General features: G+C 36.5%; 1 protein-coding gene across 1 annotated transcript in view; it reads right to left on the bottom strand.

Moving 5' to 3' along the window:
• The window catches only part of LOC149777677 (uncharacterized), a 193,720-nt gene that overhangs the window by 69,738 nt on the left and 100,178 nt on the right, over positions 1-23,804 (bottom strand). Inside the window, exons 23-27 of the mRNA XM_089940394.1 lie at positions 21,900-22,040; positions 17,758-17,931; positions 12,097-12,279; positions 7,384-7,545; positions 1,534-1,655 (exon numbers count right to left, since the gene is read on the bottom strand). Of these exons, the coding sequence (XP_089796520.1) occupies positions 1,534-1,655; positions 7,384-7,545; positions 12,097-12,279; positions 17,758-17,931; positions 21,900-22,040 (782 nt within the window). The remainder of the gene's footprint in view (positions 1-1,533; positions 1,656-7,383; positions 7,546-12,096; positions 12,280-17,757; positions 17,932-21,899; positions 22,041-23,804) is intronic.

The following is a 23,804-nucleotide window of genomic DNA, read 5'->3' as shown; positions in this document are numbered from 1 at the left end:
TACCTTTGTGGGTTACCAGTAAATCAGTCTTAAAAATTAATCTACATGTTTTCTCTATTTAGTGGGACCAAATGGGTTGTTTTCACAGACATCACGATTGAGTACGCAAATACCCACAATGCAATGCGATCGCCCTTGCGCCACCATTATGAGTTCCTAACAAACCATTGTCAACATTTGTCATCATGTCTATTCAAGATAATAATCTGATTTAACTGTCGATAAGGACATTTACTTCATTGAAACAATACATATATTAAACTTGAAAGTGTCCTATAGCACGAAAATAAAAATAAAGCTGGAAGTTCCCTTGCTTATATCAAAAGACAGAATAGTGAAGCTGAACCATAATCATGTATATTGCTATCAAATAGAAATGCATTCTTATTTTACAAACAGGCAATATTTACATTTTTAAAAAGTGTGTCGTATCATATCCCTAAGCTTGTCATCTTAAAAGAGTATTTCCGGACAATGATTTTCGGGATACAATATCAGTTAAATTTTAAAATTTTACAGCATGTGTTTTATGCCAGAACTTTTATGTACAAATACTTTTCGCGACAACAGGTGTTTGTACCAAATACAATTGACAAACCAGTTTAATTAGACTGGTCAAATATTGTATTTGTTGTGGAGATGATGGAGATGATGGACATAGGATGATACTGAATGAAAGTGATAACCGTTCAAAAAGACGTTACATCTTCACTGTATTCAAACGAAACACATGCAAAACAGAACATGACTTTGTGTCAAATGTCAAAACGAAGTATTCCTGAAATGCTTTTAGAAATATTAAATTATATATTAACAATTAGCTATTTAACTTGAAAGATAACCAAATGATTGATTTCATCCCATGAAAATTAAAAATTATTAAATGTTTCTGTTTGCTTGTGTATCCATTTGCTTATGCGTTTGTTTATCAATCAATCTTTTTGCTTATGAAAGAATAACAAAGATTGTTGAAATTTAAACGTTTTACTTGAAGAAAACAAGTAGAAAAGTCATGCATTCTGTCTCATGCGGTTGACATGCACAACAGAGTGTGATGTATTTTATTCTTACGCAGAAAATGAGACGTTCCTTCTTAATTATGCGGGAAGAACAATGTTATTAGGTGCCAATTTGCGGGGCTAGGGGCTCAAAATGGCGGATATGGAAGTACACACGTTTTGTGACGTCACATGAAAACAATGGATACAGAGAGAGAATGTATCTCCACAGAGAAGAGCTACCAACATATGCAAAGTGGGCTAACTGTTCTACTCTGTATGTACTCATGAGGAGGACATTGTTTGACATTTTTTATGACATTGACTTTGTGTTATTATTATGTGCTTTAACCTAATATGGCATTTATCCAGATTATAATATTTTTTAACACAATATGGATATTGCACTGCTAAAAGTAAAGAGGAAAATATGTTGCAATACTGATTTATGGACACCTGATAAAAACAGGAAAGAGAGGCAATACTGCACACAGACCAAAAGACAGACAGGCATATGGTACAAAAATAAACTTACGTCAAGTGATGAAAGAACAGATTCCAGTCGAATCATTCGAAACTTTTCAAGCTGATTGTCATTTGAGACAATCTTTTGTCTTATCCTACTGCCAGTCTCATTAAGTCTCTGACACAGTGTTGCTGAAAAAAAATTAATTCAAGATTAATTCTCTGACTGCAAAAGGTTCATTAAATTCATTACATATGTTAATTGTGCCAGCAAACAGTACATCATTCTCTAAACAGTCTACTTTCTAATATGAATAGATTTGGTCTTGGAACTGGAAATACTTTGTGAATGCTTCTTTAATGCATTTAAATTTGCTACTATACAAGAGATCCAACTGAGTCTGAGACCACTCACCTGCCTGATATCAGCCTAATAGTCAAATACAAGAGGCTCAACTGACTCTATGATCACTCATGTGGCCAGCATCAGCCTAATAGTCAAATACAAGAGGCTCAACTGAGTCTATGATCACTCATGTCCAGCATCAGCTCAATAGTCAAATACAAGAGACCCAACTGAGTCTGAGATCACTCACCTGTCCAGCATCAGCCCACTAGTCAGATACAAGAGGCTCAACTGAGTCTGAGATCACTCACCTTACTGACATTGGCCTAACAGTCAGTTACAAGACAGATAGTGAAGAAATATAAATTAGAATGGATGTGTTCTGTCAAAACGTCTTCAAATTTTGTTGATAGTTTATCAAAACAGTCAATTGAAGGTTATTTTATTTTGCTGTCTTTATTTGGTAATGAATCAGCATAATATGTTTAAAAAAATAAATTAGAGCCAGGATGATATGTATCATAATTGGTAGAATTCTGTCAATGTTTAGCAACATTGACAACAATGAATGGTGGATCATCAGATTTTGTTCAATTTGAAAGGCCATTATGCCAGGATGTTTCATGTCGGATTTTGAAAGGCCATTATGCCAGGATGTTTCATGTCGGATTTTGAAAGGCCATTATGCCAGGATGTTTCATGTCGGATTTTGAAAGGCCATTATGCCAGGATGTTTCATGTCAGATTTTGAAAGGCCATTATGCCAGGATGTTTCATGTCGGATTTTGAAAGGCCATTATGCCAGGATGTTTCATGTCGGATTTTGAAAGGCCATTATGCCAGGATGTTTCATGTAGGATTTTGAAAGGCCATTATGACAGGATGTTTCATGTCGGATTTTGAAAGGCCATTATGCCAGGATGTTTCATGTCGGATTTTGTCATATTCTGCTGTGCAGTTTTTGGAAAGAAGTACAACTTTTTCTTTTTCCTTAGGAAAGAAGTACAACTTTTATCTTTCATAATAAACTGAAAAGAATTTATAAAATTATGCTTTCTGTCAAACTTGGTGTTGAAAAGAATTCATTTCAATGTTAATTATTTTTAAAAATGGTAAGCATATCAGATGGCAGATTGGCATCAACTGTACGAAATGTAAAAGCCTTCCTGTTAAATCTGGTCACATTTTGTCAAACAGTTCTTGAGAAGTCATCATTTAAAGGTTTATCTATTTTTAGTAACAGTGGACATACTTGATGCTGAGTTGACCTTGTATAAACTTGACAAACTTTTATGACTGAATGATCTCTGGCAAATTCAGCTGAAACTGAAGGTGGTTTTTGAGAAGAAGTTGAAACAAAAAGTGTGATGATCACATGACATACTAAACAAAAATTGTGATGATCACATGACATACTAAACAAAAAGTGTGATGATCACATGACATACTAAACAAAAAGTGTGATGATCACATGACATACTAAACAAAAAGTGTGATGATCACATGACATACTAAACAAAATGTGTGATGATCACATGACATACTAAACAAAAAGTGTGATGATCACATGACATACACTGGGCCATACTATTAGCCCATGGCTGAAAAATGAACTAATAGTAAACATAGGACATTAAAAATGTTTATCTGAAATGTATTCAACAAACTGGATATTATTACATGCCACATCAGGATTACAACTAGCAGCCTACTGTATTTTTGAAGTTTCATAACATTTGCATTAAATCAACACAAGCTTGAGATTCTGTTTATCACATTTAGGACTCTGCATCACAGTACTCTATTTATAACATTTAGGACTCTGAAACAGTGCTCTATTTATAACATTTAGGGCTCTGCATAACATTGTTCTATTTATAACATTTAGGACTGCATTGCCTTGTTCTATTTATTGCATTTAGAACTGTGAACTGCCTTGTTCTATTTATCACATTTAGGACTCTGCATTGCCTTGTTCTATTTATCACATTTAGGACTCTGCATTGCCTTGTTCTATCTGTCATATTTAGAACCCTGCATCACATTGTTCTATTTATCACAGTTAGAACCTTGCATCACATTGTTCTATTTATAACATTTAGGACTCTGCATTGCCTTGTTCTATTTATTGCATTTAGGACTGTACATTGCCTTGTTCTATTTATCACATTTAGGACTGTGCATTGCCTTGTTCTACTTATCACATTTAGAACCCTGCATCACATTGTTCTATTTATCACATTTAGGACTCTGCATCACCTGGTTCTATTTATCACATTTAGGATTGTGCATTGCCTTATTCTATTTATCACATTTAGAACTCTGCATTACTTTGTTCTATTTATCACATTTAGAACTCTGCATTGCCTTGTTCTATTTATTAGATTGAGAACTCTGCATTGCCTTGTTCTATTTATCACATTTAGGATTGTGCATTGCCTTGTTCTATTTATCACATTTAGAAATCTGCATTGCCATGTTCTATTTATCACACTGAGAACTCTGCATCACATTGTTCTGTTTGTCACATTTAGGACTGCATTACCTTGTTCTGTTTATCACATTTAGAACTCTGCATTACTTTACTCATCTCATTTATAACTCTGCATTGCCTTGTTCTATTTATCATATTTAGGACTCTTCATTGCCTTGTTCTATTTATAACATTTAGGACTCTGCATCACATTGTTCTATTTATCACATTTAGGACTTTGCATCACCTTATTCTATTTATCACATTTAGAACTGCATCACCTTGTTCTATTTATCACATTTAGGACTGCATCACTTTGTTCTATTTATCACATTTAGGACTTTGCACCATGCTGTAACAACAGTTCAAGGTTCTATTCATCACATAACAATAAGGACTTGATGTCACTCTGAGACAAAGCTTGATGTTCAATTTATCCCATAATGTTACTGTTATGCATTTTAATTTACTGTGTGATTGACCTTTGTGTGTAATTGAGGGTAGGAGTTTAGGCCTACCGGACTAATGTCTTTTTTAAAAACTAAAATACATATTACATAGCTAATTCTTGTCCATCATTTTAGATTATATATTAAGATCATTATTACTTAAAGGTAGACATGACCCTCATTCTGGTTTTCTTATTGTGTCTTATCTTTTTATATAAATGTTGTTTACTTCAGAATTACTCGTTCCTGTCTTAATGTCCAAAGTGGAATTAGGTTTTTGGTTGTGTTCAGTTTTAATTTCATAGAATTTATTTATTTAAATTATTCATTGGAATCACAAAGTGCTCACTGATTTAGGATTATTGTGAATTTTTTGAAGGACATTTTGGATTATATCCCTGTGATACATCAAGAGTGTCATCACATTCAAGACTACTACCACATGAGCACATTCAATATTAGAATTCAATTGGAACACTATGGAAATTCATTTGGAATACTCTATACTTTTGTGCTTGTGACAAAACTTTTAGGACTATTTGGGATATAATTCACAATGCTGTAGGTTTCTTTTCAATTTTCACTTTTTATTCCAGGTAAATAAATTATTTCTTGAATTTTATAAAACTTGCTGATTTTTGCTTTCTTTTTTGTCACTTAGTTTAAAAACACAGAGTCATAATAGTTATGGACTTTACATCATACTGTGACAAGAGTTAGGAGTTTTTATTTATTACATAATATTAAAGACTTTACATCATACTGTGACAAGAGTTAAGAGATTCTATTTATTACATAATGTTAAAGACAGTGCATCACAATGTGACAACAGTCTCAGATTCTCTGTATGACATAATGTTATGGGCTTTGCATCACAGTGTCTCAAGTTCTATTTATTATCTAACAATAAGGAAGAGTTTGAGATTCTATTGTCACATAATGTTAAGGACTTTGCATCACTCTGTAGCACTGTTAGTTCACATTTCTCACATAAGGACTTTGTGTCACATTCTGGCACTGTTAGTTGACATTTCTAAGTGCTTAAACCACAAAGTAGCAAATGCTTTTATAACATTAGTGTATCATACTTGTAACAGTAATGTTATTTGATATCGCACTATGGATTCGTCTTCCCCTGACACTCATACAGGACATCTTGATGCAATCAATTTTATATTAACTGAATAACTCCAACAAATATAATGTAACATGGATAATATAATGTAACATGGATAATATAATGTAACATGGATAAAAGAATAGTAGAACATTTTATAAATAGAACATGTAAATATAAACTTGTATGTTTCTTAAAGTTTATGATTAATAATTGACCTCTTACTTCCAAAAATTTTATTATTTTATTATTTTGTTCAGTAGTATTAGTAACATTAGTAGTAGTAGCAGCAGCAGCAGTAGTAGTAGTAGTAGTACTAGCAGTAGCATTAGTAACAGTGATAGTAGTAGCAGTATCAGCAGCAGTAGTAGTAGTAGTAGCAGTAGTGGTAATGATAGTAGTAGTAGTAGCAGTAGTAGTGATAGTAGTAATAATAGTAGTAATAGCAGGAGTAGTAGTAGCAATAGTAACAGTAGTAGCAGTAGTAGTAATAGCAACAGTAGTAGTAGCACTAGTAGTAGTAGTAATAACAACAGTAGTAGTAGCAATAGTAGTAGTAGTAATAGCAACAGTAGTAGTAGCAATAGTATTATTAGTAGCAGTAATAGTGATAATAGTAGTAGTAGTAATATCAGCAGCAGTAGTAGTAGCAATAGTAGCAGTATCAGTAGTAGTAATATCAGCAGTAGTAATAGCAATAGTAGTAGTAGTAGTAGCACTAGTAGTGATAATAGTAGTAATAGCAGCAGCAGTAGTAGTAGCAATAGTAGTAGCAGCAGTAGTAGTGATCGTAGTAGTAATAGTAGTAATAGCAGCAGCAGCAGTGTTAGTAGTAATAGTATTAGTGGCTGTATTATTATTGATGCTGTGAATTCATTAAAATCATGGAGACCAATATTTTGTGGTTGCAATTAAAAAGAGCCAAGAATATTAAGACCCAATGAACAAGACTCCAAATTATGGAAACCATAATACCCTTCCCCCATCCATGTATGGAAACTGTAGGAACCCTTCCCCAGTCCATGGCTGGAAACTGTAGGACCCCTTTCCCAGTCCATGTATGGAAACTGTAGGAACCCTTCCCCAGTCCATGTATGGAAACTGTAGGAACCCTTCCCCAGTCCATGTATAAAAACTGTGGCATGCCTACACCAGTCCATGTATAGAAACTGTAGGACTCCTTCCCCACTCCATGGCTGGAAACTGTAGGACCCCTTTCCCAGTCCATGTATGGAAACTGGAGGACCCCTTGTCCAGTCAATGTATGGAAACAGTATGACCCATTCCTCAGTCCATGTATGGAAACAGTATGATCCATTTGCCAGTCCAAGTATGAAAACTGCAGGACCCCTTCTCCAGTCCACAGATATAAACATAGATAATAATGTCATCTGTGGAAACTGTAGGACCTGTTTCCCAATCCTTAAATTTATACATATATAATAATGTCATTTTTGCAACAAAACCCCCACAAAACTAATAGCCACAAAAATTAATAAATTTACATTATTATTATTTACTATTGTATTGCTTGCCTGGTGATGAGTTTTGTCCAACACGATCACACAAAACACCATATGTGCCTGTCTTACACTGACAGAGAGTTCCACTGGCAATATCACCCACACAGGTGCCAGCATTTTGACATCCAAGTCCAAATAATGGCATGAAATTGCATATTGCCTTCTTCTTTATTGCTGAAAAGAAAATTAGTGGAAAGTTATTGTATGTCTAAATTAAAGTACTTACACACTAAGTTTCATCACTATCATATTTACAAGGGTGGACATGATTTGATCCTTCATCATATAATCATTTGAATTACCATCTCATTCTTAAGGCTCTTGCACAACAACTGCAATAACAAGATGCCCAAGTTGGCACGAGATCACTCACCTGTTGACATCTGCTTAATAGCCAAATGCAAAAATGGTTGGCAAAGAAATCTGGGCCAGAAAGATATTTTCATTTAAATTTTGTCCAATGTTGGTTAATTACATATGTTAAAAAATAACTGATTCAAGATTTTATTTATATTTATTTATCATGATACACATCTGATGGCAGATCAGTATTGTTTTGTACAACACTGAGGCACCTATGCTAGGATGTTTTGTGTCAATATTGGTCAAATACTGATCTATGTGAGAAAGCTTGCCAGTAGCTTCTCGTGGGTTGGTGATTCTTCCTCTACCATTAATACTGGCCACCATGTATAGCCTATTGTGTGCTGAAAAATGGCATTAAACCCCAAAACAACAACAACAACAACAAAATACTGATCAGCAGCCTTTTTAGATGTAGTCCTGAAAATGTTTCTCTAGTTTTGGTTGTGGATTGGCATCAATTTTACAAATATGGAAGTTATCTATGACATGATACCTCAAACATTTTGTCAAATTCAGTTTCTGAGATGAAGTTGTGTAAATGTAATGGTGGCCATATCTGATAACAGTTCAGTATTACTTGTATAAATCTGAAAGTAAACTTGTCTGGATGTTTCCTATCAAGGTCATTCAAATTCTATGCAGCAGTTTTGGAAAAGTAATTCTTTAAAGCTTCATCTATTTTTAGTAATGGCAGCCATATTTGATGGTGAATCAGCATCATTTGAATAAACTTGAAAGGTTTCAACCCAGAATGCATCCTCTAAAGGTTAGCCAATTTCTATTCAATGCTTCTGGACAAGAAGTCTTTACAAGGTGTCTCATTCTTGTAATGTGGCTACATGTGATGGTGCATCATCACCTTTTGTAAAAATTTGCCTTTATACCAGAAAACTTTGCATTTTTATGCCAGAAAGCTTTGCGTCTCTGAGCCAGAAAGCTTTGTGTCTCTATGACAGAATGCTTTGTGTCTCTATGCCAGAATGCTTTGTGTCTCTATGCCAGAATGCTTTGTGGTTCTATGCCAGAATGCTTTGTGTCTCTGTGCCAGAATGCTTTGTGTCTCTATGGCAGAATGCTTTGTGTCATCTATGCCAGAAAGCTTTTTGTCTCTGTGACAGAATGCTTTGTATCTCTATGCCAGAATGCATTGTGTCATCTATGGAAGAATGCTTTGTGTCTCTATGCCAGAATGTTTTGTGTCTCTGTGCCAGAATGATTTGTGTGTCTATGCCAGAATGTTTTGTGTCATCTATGTCAAATTGCTTTGTGTCTCTATGCCAGAATGATTTGTGTCTCCGTCAGAATACTTTGTGAAGCTATGCCAGAATGCTTTGTGTCATCCATGCCAGAATGGCTAGTGTCTATGCCAGATTGCTTTGTGTCATCTATGCCAGAATGCTTTGTATCTCTGTGCCAGAATGTTTTGTGTCTCTATGCCAGAATGCTTTGTGTCTCTATGACAGAATGCCTTGTATCTCTGTGCCAGAATGTTTTGTGTCTCTATGCCAGAATGCTTAGTGTCATCTATGCCAGAATGCTTTGTGTCTCTATGCAAAATGCTTTGTGTATCTGTGCCAGAATGCTTTGTGTCTCTGTGCCAGAATGCTTTGTGTTATCTATGCCAGAATGCATTGTGTCTCTGTGCCAGAATGCATTGTGTCTCATTGCCAGAATGCATTGTGTCTCTATGCCAGATAGCTTTGTGTCTCTATGCCATAATGCTGTGTGTCATCTATGCCAGAATGCTTTGTCTCTGTGCCAGAATGACTTGTGTCATCTATGCCAGAATGCCTTGCATCTCTGTGCCAGAATGTTTCGTGTCTCTATGCCAGAATTCTTTGTGTCATCTATGGAAGAATGCTTTGTGTCTCTATTCTAGAATTCCTTGTATCTCTGTGCCAGAAAGAATGCTTTATGTGCTTTGTGTCTCTATGCCAGAATGTTTTGTGTCATCTATGCCAGAATGGTTTGTGTCATCTATGCCAGAAAGCTTTGTGTCTCTGTGCCAGAATGCTTTGTGTCTCTATGCCAGAATGATTTGTGTCTCTGTGCCAGAATGCTTTGTGTCTCTATGTCAGAATGCTGCGTGTCATCTATTCCAAAATGCTTTGTCTCTGTGCCAGAATGTTTTGTGTCATCTATGCCAGAATGCTTTGTTTCTCTGTGCCAGGATGCTTTGTGTCATCTATGCTAGAATGCTTTGTGTCTCTATGCCAAAATGCCTTTTTTCTGTGCCAGAATGCTTTGTCTCTATTCCAGAATGCTTTGTGTCATCTATGCCAGAAAGCTTTATATCTCTGTGCCAGAATGTTTTGTGTCATCTCTGCCAGAATGCTTTGTTTCTCTATGCCATAATGCCTTGTGTCTCTATGCCAGAATACTTTGTGTCATCTATGCTATAATGATTTGTGTCTCTGTGCCAGAATGCTTTGTGTCTTGATGCCAGAATGCTTTGTGTCTCTGTGCCAGAAACATTTGTGTCTCTGTGCCCAAATGACTTGTGTCTCTATGCCAAAATGCTTTGTGTCATCTATGCCAGAATACTTTGTGTCCCTGTGCCAGAATGCTTTGTCTCTGTGCCAGAATGCTTTGTGTCTTTATGCCAGAATGACTTGTGTCATCTATGCCAGAATGATTTGTGTCTCTGTGCCAGAATGCATGGTGTCTCTGTGCCAGAATATTTTGTGTCATCTATGCCAGAATGTTTTGTGTCTCTGTGCCAGAGTGCTTTGTGTCATCTATGCCAGAATGCTTTGTGTCTCTATGCCAGAATGATTTGTGTCTCTGTGCCATAATGCTTTGTGTCATCTATGCCAGAATGCTTTGTGTCTCTATGCCAGAATGTTGTGTGTCATCTATGCCAGAATGTTGTGTGTCATCCATGCCAGAATGTTTTGTGTCTCTATACCAGAATGCTTTATGTCTCTGTGCCATAATGCTTTTTGTCTCTGTGCCAGAATGCTTTTTGTCTCTATGCCAGAATGACTTGTGTCATCTATGCCAGAATGCTTTGTGTCTCTGTGCCAGAATGCATGGTGTCTCTGTGCCAGAATCTTTTGTGTCTCTATGCCAGAAAGCTTTGTATCTCTGTGCCAGAGTGCTTTGTGTCTCAATGCAAGAATGCACTTGTGTCTCTGTGCCAGAATGCTTTGTGTCTCTATGCCAGAATGTTTTGTGTCATCTATGCCAGAATGCTTTGTGTCATCTATGGAAGAATGCTTTGTGTCTCTATGCCAGAACGCTTTGTGTCACTGTGCCATAATGCTTTGTGTCTCTATGCCAGAATGCTTTGTTTCTGTATGAGAAAGCTGTGTGTCTCTGTGCCAGGCTGTTTTGTCATCTATGCCAGAATGCTTTGTGTTATCTATGTCAGAATTCTTGTGTCATCTATGCCAAAATACAAGATGAACAGTGCATGATATACAACACCTTATGCTCACATTGCCTTCAGACATGTGAGATAAAAAAATGGAATTATCACTATTTAGCATGCTTATAATTGCCAAGGGAGATGAAAAAACAAGTGGGATTATCACTATTGAGCATGCTTTTATCATTGCCTTGGGAGACGAAACACAATAATGGCCTTATCTCTGTTTAGCATGTTTATCATTACCATGGGAGATGAAAAACAACTGTAGGATTATCACTAATTAGCATGCTTATCATTGCCATGGGAGATAAAAAAACAATAGTGGAATTATCACTATTTAGCATGCTTATCATTGCCATGGGAGATAAAACTAGTGAGATTATCACTATTAAGCATTCTTATTATTGCCATACTCAGTGATAAAAAGGTAAGCATCCCCATTTGTTGAAACAGACACTTCCTTGCATCATCACATAATTTGTGTACTATACAAGATGCAAATGGTCAGTTATGGACAAATGGTCAGTTATGGGCAAATGGTCAGTTATGATCAAATGGTTAGTTATGGGCAAATGGTCAGCTATGGACAAATGGTCAGTTATGGGCAAATGGTTGTTGTTGTTGTTGTTGTGGGGTTTCATGCCATTTTTCAGCACATGATAGGCTATATATGGGGGCCAGTATTAATGGTGGAGGAAGAACCTGGGAAAACCTCAGAAAGAACCACCTACCCACGAGAAGCTACTGGCAAGCTTTCTCACATACCAACATTGGCCGAATCCAAGACTCGAACCCACACAGAGGTGAGATGGCAGTGATCCATAACGGTGAGTGCTTTAGACCACTCGGCCACTCGGGGCCCCTGGGCAAATGGTCAGTTATGGACAAAATGAATAAGATGAAGATTAAAATTAATAGTCAGTTATGACCAAAAGAAATTAATTGTAGGATGGAGAGACCATTATTTTATATATAAAAATACCTACCCTCTATGTTCACAGTTTGTGTCATTCCTCTACAGCAGATGGAAGCTGTTTGACCGTTAAAACCACCGATGACTTTTCTACATGTGGCTGGTGATGGACAATCATCATTCAGACGGCAGGGGAGATAATATCCTTTCTTCCATGAAAGGGCTATACCATCATTTCCACACTCTTCGGCGTTTCCTAAAAATATATAAAAAATTCAATGTGAAAACTTAAAGCTACTTAACAACAGCATGAGATCATACCACCACCACCACCTCTGCCGCCACTACCATCTTCATCTTCATCATTATTATCATGTCTTCATCATCATCATCATCATCATCATCATCATCATCATCACATATTACATTCTGCTCCTCATCAACATATAGATATAGCAATGCATAACAGCTAGCTTTTTTCAATATAATTCTTTACATAAACAATAAGTTTCCAATCAAAAGTGATCTCCCTTGAGGGCCAGCAGGTGTCATGCATGCATATTAGCTCCATTACCCCACTGTTTATGTTGACCTATTGACCTATGGCATTAATTATGAAATTCCTGTCAAATGTAATTCTATTTACAACTTCTATGTCCATCCCTCTGTCTGTCTATCCATAAACATGTAATAATGGGGGATGTGGCTGTTGTTATGTCCTTACCTCTGTCTGTCTATCCATAAACATGTAATAATGGGGGATGTGGCTGTTGTTATGTCCTTCCCTCTGTCTGTCTATCCATAAACATGTAATAATGGGGGATGTGGCTGTTGTTATGTCCTTCCCTCTGTCTGTCTATCCATAAACATGTAATAATGGGGGTTGCGGCTGTTGTTATGTTCTTCCCTCTGTCTGTCTATCCATAAACATGCAATAATGGGGGATGTGGCTGTTGTTATGTCCTTCCCTCTGTCTGTCTATCCATAAACATGTAATAATGGGGGATGTGGCTGTTGTTATGTCCTTCCCTCTGTCTGTCTATCCATAAACATGTAATAATGGGGGATGTGGCTGTTGTTATGTCCTTCCCTCTGTCTGTCTATCCATAAACATGTAATAATGGGGGATGTGGCTGTTGTTATGTTCTTCCCTCTGTCTGTCTATCCATAAACATGTAATAATGGGGGATGTGGCTATTGTTATGTCCTTCCCTCTGTCTGTCTATCCATAAACATGTAATAATGGGGGATGTGGCTGTTGTTATGTCCTTCCCTTTGTCTGTCTATCCATAAACATGTAATAATGGGGGATGTGGCTGTTGTTATGTCCTTCCCTCTGTCTGTCTATCCATAAACTTGAAATAATGGGGGATGTGGCTGTTGTTATGTCCTTCCCTCTGTCTGTCTATCCATAAACATGTAATAATGGGGGATGTGGCTGTTGTTATGTCCTTCCCTCTGTCTGTCTATCCATAAACACGTAATAATGGGGGATGTAGCTGTTGTTATGTCCTTCCCTCTGTCTGTCTATCCATAAACATGTAATAATGGGGGATGTGGCTGTTGTTATGTCCTTCCCTCTGTCTGTCTATCCATAAACATGTAATAATGGGGGATGTGGCTATTGTTATGTCCTTCCCTCTGTCTGTCTATCCATAAACATGTAATAATGGAGGATGTGGCAGTTTTTATATCCATCCCTCTGTCTCTGATGTCTTCATCATCATTATCTTTTAAAAACTCTTTAACAAATTCTATATTATGAAAGATCACTGTTATGAGATACAACTTGTCTTGAAAGACCACTGTTATGAGATACAACCTGTCTTGAAAGACCACTGTAATGAGATACAACCTATCTTGAAAGACCACTGTAATGAGATACAACCTATCTTGAAAGACCACTGTTATGAGATACAACTTGTCTTGAAAGACCACTGTTATGAGATACAACCTGTCTTGAAAGACCACTGTAATGAGATACAACCTATCTTGAAAGACCACTGTAATGAGATACAACCTATCTTGAAAGACAATTGTAATGAGATACAATCTATCTTGAAAGACCACTGTTATGAGATACAACCTATCTTGAAAGACCACTGTCATGAGATACAGCCTATCTTGAACAACCACTGTTATGAGATACAACCTATCTTAAAAGACCACTGTTATAAGATACAACCTGTCTGGAAAAACAAAACTCAATATTTGTGATTACATAGTATTATGACCTGCCATGACAGACCACCTGTCTTGAGAGATCATGATTATTTTCTGAACCAGTCCACTTTCCATAATATTTAAAATTATAACATTTTGATTTGTTGCTGTTGTTGTTGTTCTAGGGTTTAACACCATTTTTCAGCACAAGATAGGCTATACATGGTGGCCAGTATAACTGGTGGAGGAAGAACCCTGGAAAACCCAGGGAAGAACCACCGACCCACGAGAAGCTACTGGCAGGCTTTCCCATGTACTAATGCTAGCCGAGCCTTGGATTCGAACCCATGCAGACAGAGGTGAGATGGCAGTGATCCGGAACGGTGAGCGCTTTAGACCACTCAACCACTCGGGGCCCCTATATAATATTTTGAACATTTATTGTAATATTTCTTAACTCCATTGGTCAAATGAACGACTCCAACAACTATGTCACATACTGTCATTTCTACAAGTTAAACTACAAAAACAATGAAAGACTACGGCCTTCTGTCAGGCATAATTTAAACAGACTACGAATTGTATTTTAGTTTTTCACTGTAGCCTTTTTCTTAATGGCTCAAAAATTATTTACATTTAAAGGTTTTCAAAATAAAATGACAACTCCTCATGCCAATATATCAAAAATTGGCACTAGAATTCACAGACAGAAATAAGTCAGAGTTCTGTAAGATACATGAGTAAGTGGTTCTCCATCTTTGTCTTCTAATGGTCATCGGTCTCCCATATCTACCCAAATGGCCAACCTGCACAGATATCTTGACTCCCATATCTACCCAAATGGCCAACTGGCACAGACATCTGACTCCCATATCTACCCAAATGGCCAACTGGCACGGACATCTGACTCCCATATCTACCCAAATGGCCAACCTGCACAGATATCTGACTCCATATCTACCCAAATGGCCAACTGGCACAGACATCTGACTCCCATATCTACCCAAATGGCCAACTGGCACGGACATCTGACTCCCATATCTACCCAAATGGCCAACCTGCACAGATATCTGACTCCATATCTACCCAAATGGCCAACCGGCACAGAAATCTGACTCCCATATCTACCCAAATGGCCAACCTGCACAGATATCTGACTCCACATCTACCCAAATGGCCAACCTGCACAGAAATCTGACTCCCATATCTACCCAAATGGCCAACCTGCACAGAAATCTGACTCCCATATCTACCCAAATGGCCAACCTGCACAGATATCTGACTCCATATCTACCCAAATGGCCAACCGGCACAGAAATCTGACAACATATCTACCCAAATGGCCAACCTGCACAGAAATCTGACTCCCATATCTACCCAAATGGCCAACCTGCACAAATATCTGACTCCATATCTACCCAAATGGCCAAACTGCACAGATATCTGACTCCCATATCTACCCAAATGGCCAACCTGCACAGACATCTGACTCCCATATCTACCCAAATGGCCAACCTGCACAGACATCTGACTCCCATATCTACCCAAATGGCCAACCTGCACAGATATCTGACTCCATATCTACCCAAACAGCCAACCTGCACAGACATCTGACTCCCATATCTACCCAAATGGCCAACCTGCACAAATATCTGACTCCCATATCTACCCAAATGGCCAACTGGCACGGACATCTGACTCCCATATCTACCCAAATGGCCAACCTGCACAGACATCTGACTCCCATATCTACCCAAATGGCCAACCTACACAGACATCTGACTCCCATATCTACCCAAATGGCCAACCTGCACAGATATCTGACTCCATATCTACCCAAACAGCCAACCTGCACAGAGATCTGACTCCCATATCTACCCAAATGGCCAACCTGCACAAATATCTGACTCCCATATCTACCCAAATGGCCAACTGGTACAGACATCTGACTCCCATATCTACCCAAATGGCCAACTTGCACGGACATCTGACTCCCATATCTACCCAAATGGCCAACCTGCACAGACATCTGACTCCCATATCTACCCAAATGGCCAACCTGCACAGATATCTGACTCCCATATCTACCCAAATGGCCAACCTGCACAGAAATCTGACTCCCATATCTACCCAAATGGCCAACCTGCACAGATATCTGACTCCCATATCTACCCAAATGGCCAACCTGCACAGATATCTGACTCCCATATCTACCCAAATGGCCAACCTGCACAGAAATCTGACTCCAATATCTACCCAAATGGCCAACCTGCACAGATATCTGACTCCCGTATCTACCCAAATGGCCAACCTGCACAGAAATCTGACTCCCATATCTACCCAAATGGCCAACCAGCACAGCCATCCGACTCCCATATCTACCCAAATGCCCAACCTACCCAGACATCTGGCTCCCATATCTACCCCAGATTTTCAACCTGCACAAATATCTGACTCCCATATCTACCCAGATTTCCAACCTGCACAGATATCTGACTCCCATATCTACCCAGATGGCCAACCTGTACAGACATCTGACTGCACAGCCAAATCCTCCATTATTACATGCTAGAGATAGAATATGAAGAAGAAAAGACTAGACACTGATTTTCAGATTAATATGCAACTACAGATCCAGGTCTTCCTCAGCTAGATATGTACTCATACAGTAGCTGCTATTGAACCTGTACACTTGGAAATACCCAGAAATGTGTCACTATTTTGTAGTATTTCTATTTCAGCCTTTCATCTCTTCCTGAAGAACAGGGAATTGACCACAAAAGCTATACTCTTCTTGCAGATGGTTATCAGTTTGAAAACCTATGTATCAAGTTTGATCCATTCCAGAAGGCCAGGGAATGAACCAAACAGCTACACTCTTGTGATGATGATCAGTTGAAAAACCTATGTATCAAGTTTACTGAATTTCCACACGGAGGTTTAGGAGAAGATTAAGTTACTGACAAATGAATAAATAAATAGATGGATTGACAAAAGATGAATAAATGGATGGATGGATTGACAAAAGATGAATAAATGGATGGATGGATTGACAAAAGATGAATAAATAAATAGATGGATTGACAAAAGATGAATAAATGGATGGATGGATTGACAAAAGATGAATAAATGGATGGATGGATTGACAAAAGATGAATAAATAAATAGATGGATTGACAAAAGATGAATAAATAAATAGATGGATTGACAAAAGATGAATAAATGGATGGATGGATTGACAAAAGATGAATAAATGGATGGATGGATTGACAAAAGATGAATAAATGGATGGATGGATTGACAAAAGATGAATAAATGGATGGATGGATTGACAAAAGATGAACAAATAAATAGATGGATTGACAAAAGATGAATAAATGGATGGATGGATTGACAAAAGATGAATAAATGGATGGATGGATTGACAAAAGATGAATAAATGGATGGATGGATTGACAAAAGATGAATAAATGGATGGTCTGACAGACAGATGGACAGACATATTAAGGGTAAAACTATATCCCCAATAATGCAAAGAGAAAATAAAGATTACAAAGCAGTTTATTCCTACCGAGTGGAATCGGCTCTGTGCACACTGGATGTCCACATGCATCATTCTGACAGCATTTGGCAGTCCCACTACAGTCCCCATCCTGCATACACATGGCATTACAGGCAGGACTCTCTGGTGACATCTGAATATAGGTAATGACAGGGCAAATGCCACTCTTTGTCACTTGCTTTCCTTGAAAAAAATACACAAAGCAAATCAGTTAAATAAAACCTTTCTTGTTTACAGTAACCTCAAAATGAGGTATCTAAAATGACATGATCAATTTTATATGGTATGGCTATGGACTCCATTACATTATGTAATAGTAATCATATATATAATGTACCCCAATATAACACTGTCTCACATATAACAAGACACATATGGTCATGGACTCCATTACATTATGTAACAGTAATTATATGTCTAATGTATCCCAATATAACACTGACTTACATATAGCAAGACACATATGGTCATGGACTCCATTACATTATGTAATAGTAATTATATGTATAATGTACCCCAATATAACACTGTCTCACATACAACAAGACACATATGGCTATGGACTCCATTACATTATGTAATAGTAATTATATGTATAATGTACCCCAGTTTAGCATTGCCCTTTTAGACACAGCTATGCTCACTGACCCTATTAGATTATGTAACAGTTATACTGTGAATAATGCACCCAATACAACACTGTCTCACATATAACAAGACATGAATGGTGATGGAGTCCATCACATGTTTCATTAGTAATAATATGTATAGTGCACCCCCGGGTCTCACAATTAACAAGATTGGTATTGTCATGGAGTCTATTAAATGATGTAATAGTACTTATATGTATAACGCACCCCAGTATAACACTGTCTCATATATAACATGGTACGCTTGTGTGGCTCTCATGAACAGTGTTACATTTAGAGACAACAGCCACTGTCATATAAAGGACACCTGCATGAAAAAGAACAATGTTTCTGGATCACAATAATTAATTTTCACTTTGTTCCTAAATATCAAGGACAAATGTGGATAAAAAATATTATTTTGTCACCTGAGTGTCTGTTATAGATAGATTTTTTTCACTGTACTGGGTAAATAAATCTTGAACAAGCAAGTACTTGGCACATGGAAATTGAAGGCTATGCACCACGGACATCAACATTTATAACACAAATAAATATCAATGTTCTTTCAAACATATGAGGTAAAATTGTAAAGGTTACCACCTGAAAATTATAACATAATCAAGTTAAAAATGGCATTTGATTTTTAAACAAAAACAAAAACTAGAAATGTGTGCATGAAATGTGGGAGCCCCATCACATATCAGAAATATTACCTTAATGCAAAACCTTACCAAGGCATGATGGGTAAGTGGACAGATTTATAGATGGACAGATTTACAGATTTACAGATAGACAGATTTATAGATGGACAGATTTACAGATAGACTGATTTACAGATGGACAGATTTACAGCGTAACACTTTGTTTTTACCACCATGATGTGGCATAGCAATCAAATGCTTTATTGTAATATATCATACATGGTCAGTATGACAGCTCTATGGTCTTAAATAGAAAAGTGAGAAAACAAACAAGTTTTGTAAAATTCAACAAATAATTTATTTCCCCAGAATAAAAAGTGAAATATAAAAAGAACTCACATTATTGCCAATTAAATCCCAAAAGGTTTCATCAATCTGTTCTAATCAAATTCCATTGGTGTTCCAAATAAAAATCAAATTCCATTGGTGTTCCAAATAAAAACTTCAACTTGTTCTAATCAAATTCCATTGGTGTTCAAAAAAAAAATTCAACTTGTTCTAATCAAATTCCATTGGTGTTCCAATAAAAATCAAATTCCATTGGTGTTCCAAATAAAAATCAAATTCCATTGGTGTTCCAAATAAAAATCAAATTCCATTGGTGTTCCAAAATAAAAAAAATTTAATTGGTGTTCTAAATAAAAATCAAACTCCATTGGTGTTCCAAATAAAAACTTCAATTCAATGTGTTCATGTGGCCTGTGAAATCAAGATGTGCTAACAGACTTTCGTTGAATCAAATAATATAATCCAGAATGTCCTTGTCTGATTTCACTATAATTCCAAAGTAATCTCTGTCCAAGAATATCATTGAGCAATCTGTAATACTAGTGAATATTAATTTGCAAAAATAAATAAATCTAAATCAAAACAGAACACAACAATACAAATGATTCTCCTTTAGAAGTTACCACCAGAATAAAACATGATTATATACCTATCTACTTGACCTAGGTTCCAATTACCATACTCTGAAAATATTCTTTCACTAAAAAAGAATTCTCCAGTCTAGAAAAGTATTGATTGTTAACAAAATAAAATATGTTACTAAAAGTACAATAAAGAATGTGGTAAACATAAGGTACGCTAGGTTATTCCCAGGGGCGGTTTGGAATTCCAGTGTTCCTGACTCAGATTAAAATAAACACGTTTACATTAATAATAATCTGAATACTTAATCCACAATCATAGGAAAAATATTAGCTTTTTATTCTGTTGTTTACAAAATCAATGAACTTGATTTTGGACAAGGCCTGGATATTAATACAAATGCATATAACAAATAATCATGGAGAAAAAATAAAAAATAATACAAAGTAGATATACACAACATCAGATTGGCAAAACTGTATAGATCTGAGGCAGCCAGTTGTATGTGCAAGTACATGCATGCATAGACACCCATACAAAACTCATCCATTTCCAATATTCTGTATTTCTGAGCACTAATGCACAGTGAAATATTTACTGTAATCAGCTGTGTGCTTCGCTTTACTACATTTAAATTGATGCATGTTTGTCAGAATAAAATAGCAACTGCTTACTAGAAATAAGCCGAGAAAAGACAATAGAATTCTCTGCAACCTGACATCCTATTGGCACATTGCCAGGCACAAGACTCTGTGTTCAGCGTGCTTTGTATCATTACCCATATCAACATCACAATACTGTCGCAACAATATTGTAAAAAAACTGTGATACCGTGATAGAACGTTATGGTTCAATATAACACAAAAATGTCACCACATTATTGCAAATCATGGCTACAGTGCAGTGCATTACATTTATTGTTATTACAAATCATGGCTACAGTGCAGTGCATTACATTTATTATGTTATTACAAATCATGGCTACAGTACAGTGCATTACAGTTATTGTTATTACAAATCATGGCTACAGTGCAGTGCATTACATTTATTATGTTATTACAAATCATGGCTACAGTGCAGTGCATTACATTTGTTGTTATTACAAATCATGGCTACAGTGCAGTGCATTACATTTATTATGTTATTACAAATCATGGCTACAGTGCAGTGCATTACATTTATTATGTTATTACAAATCATGGCTACAGTGCAGTGCATTACAGTTATTGTTATTACAAATCATGGCTACAGTGCAGTGCATTACATTTATTATGTTATTACAAATCATGGCTACAGTGCAGTGCATTACATTTATTATGTTATTACAAATCATGGCTACAGTGCAGTGCATTACATTTATTATGTTATTACAAATCATGGCTACAGTGCAGTGCATTACAGTTATTGTTATTACAAATCATGGCTACAGTGCAGTGCATTACATTTATTATGTTATTACAAATCATGGCTACAGTGCAGTGCATTACATTTATTGTTATTACAAATCATGGCTACAGTGCAGTGCATTACATTTATTGTTATTACAAATCATGGCTACAGTGCAGTGCATTACATTTATTATGTTATTACAAATCATGGCTACAGTGCAGTGCATTACATTTATTATGTTATTACAAATCATGGCTACAGTGCAGTGCATTACATTTATTATGTTATTACAAATCATGGCTACAGTGCAGTGCATTACATTTATTGTTATTACAAATCATGGCTACAGTGCAGTGCATTACATTTATTATGTTATTACAAATCATGGCTACAGTGCAGTGCATTACATTTATTATGTTATTACAAATCATGGCTACAGTGCAGTGCATTACATTTATTATGTTATTACAAATCATGGCTACAGTGCAGTGCATTACATTTATTACGTTATTACAAATCATCATATATAAATGTCAAGTGAGAAGATGTAACAACTTACGGACTGGCTTGACACATAATTTTGAAGGCCCTGCTGGGCAGCATTTCAGCCCTTCAGGGCATGGTATTCTAGTGTCACACTCTCCTGCTGCTGCCATGGAGTTCGTCAGATTTGGGCAATCTGTACTATTCATCACATCCTCTGAAAATACAAAATTCATTACAACTTCAATCGATAAGCTCATCAGATTCATGATTTGAAATTGGTTTCCAAAGTCTGTCACAAAACTAGGAAAAATTGATAATGAAGCACTGCTTTGCTTATTTTTGAAACTTAGAAAACTCCTCTTGTACATCATGTTACATAAAGGAAATATATACGTGTATGATGGAGAGATTATGTGACAAACATCCTCTTGTACATCATGTTACAAAAAGGAAATATATACATGTATTATGGAGAGTTTATGTGTAACAGTCATCCTCTTGTACATCATGGTACAGAAAGGAAATATATACATGTATTATGGGGAGTTTATGTGTGACAGTCTCCTCTTGTACATCATGGTACAGAAAGGAAATATATACATGTATGATGGGGAGTTTATGTGTGACAGACATCCTCTTGTACATCATGTTACAGAAAGGAAATATATACATGTATGATGGGGAGTTTATGTGTGACAGACATCCTCTTGTACATCATGCTACAGAAAGGAAATACATACATGTATGATGGGGAGATTGTGACAAACATCCTCTTGTACATCATGTTACAAAAAGGAAATATATGCATGTATTATGGAGAGTTTATGTGTAACAGACATCCTCTTGTACATCATGGTACAGAAAGGAAATATATACATGTATGATGGGGAGTTTATGTGTGACAGACATCCTCTTGTACATCATGTTACAGAAAGGAAATATATACATGTATGATGGGGAGTTTATGTGTGACAGACATCCTCTTGTACATCATGCTACAGAAAGGAAATACATACATGTATGATGGGGAGATTGTGACAAACATCCTCTTGTACATCATGTTACAAAAAGGAAATATATGCATGTATTATGGGGAGTTTATGTGTAACAGACATCCTCTTGTACATCATGTTACAGAAAGGAAATATATACATGTATGATGGGGAGTTTATGTGTGACAGACATCCTCTTGTACATCATGGTACAGAAAGGAAATATATACATGTATGATGGGGAGTTTATGTGTGACAGACATCCTCTTGTACATCATGCTGCAGAAAGGAAATATATACATGTATGATGGGGAGATTGTGACAAACATGCTCTTGTATATCATGTTACAAATAGGAAATATATGCATGTATTATGGAGAGTTTATGTGTAACAGACATCCTCTTGTACATCATGGTACAGAAAGGAAATATATACATGTATGATGGGGAGTTTATGTGTGACAGACATCCTCTTGTACATCATGGTACAGAAAGGAAATATATACATGTATGATGGGGAGTTTATGTGTGACAGACATCCTCTTGTACATCATGCTGCAGAAAGGAAATATATACATGTATGATGGGGAGATTGTGACAAACATGCTCTTGTATATCATGTTACAAATAGGAAATATATGCATGTATTATGGGGAGATTATGTGACAAACATCCTCTTGTACATCATGTTACAAAAAGGAAATATATACATGTATTACGGGGAGTTATGTGTGACAGTCTCCTCTTGTACATCATGTTACAAAAAGGAAATATATACATGTATTATGGGGAGTTTATATGTGACAGTCTCCTCTTGTACATCATGTTACAAAAAGGAAATATATACATGTATTATGGGGAGTTTATGTGTGACAGTCTCCTCTTGTACATCATGTTAGAAAAAGGAAATATATACATGTATTATGGGGAGTTTATGTGAGACAGTCTCCTCTTGTACATCATATTACAGAAAGGAAATATATACA

This window comes from Sinohyriopsis cumingii, chromosome 17 (genome assembly GCF_028554795.1).
Source record: "Sinohyriopsis cumingii isolate HCF-2022 chromosome 17, ASM2855479v2, whole genome shotgun sequence".
Lineage (NCBI taxonomy): Eukaryota > Metazoa > Mollusca > Bivalvia > Unionida > Unionidae > Sinohyriopsis > Sinohyriopsis cumingii.
Note: the sequence above shows the minus strand (reverse complement) of the source record. Positions and strands in the feature narration are given on the sequence as shown.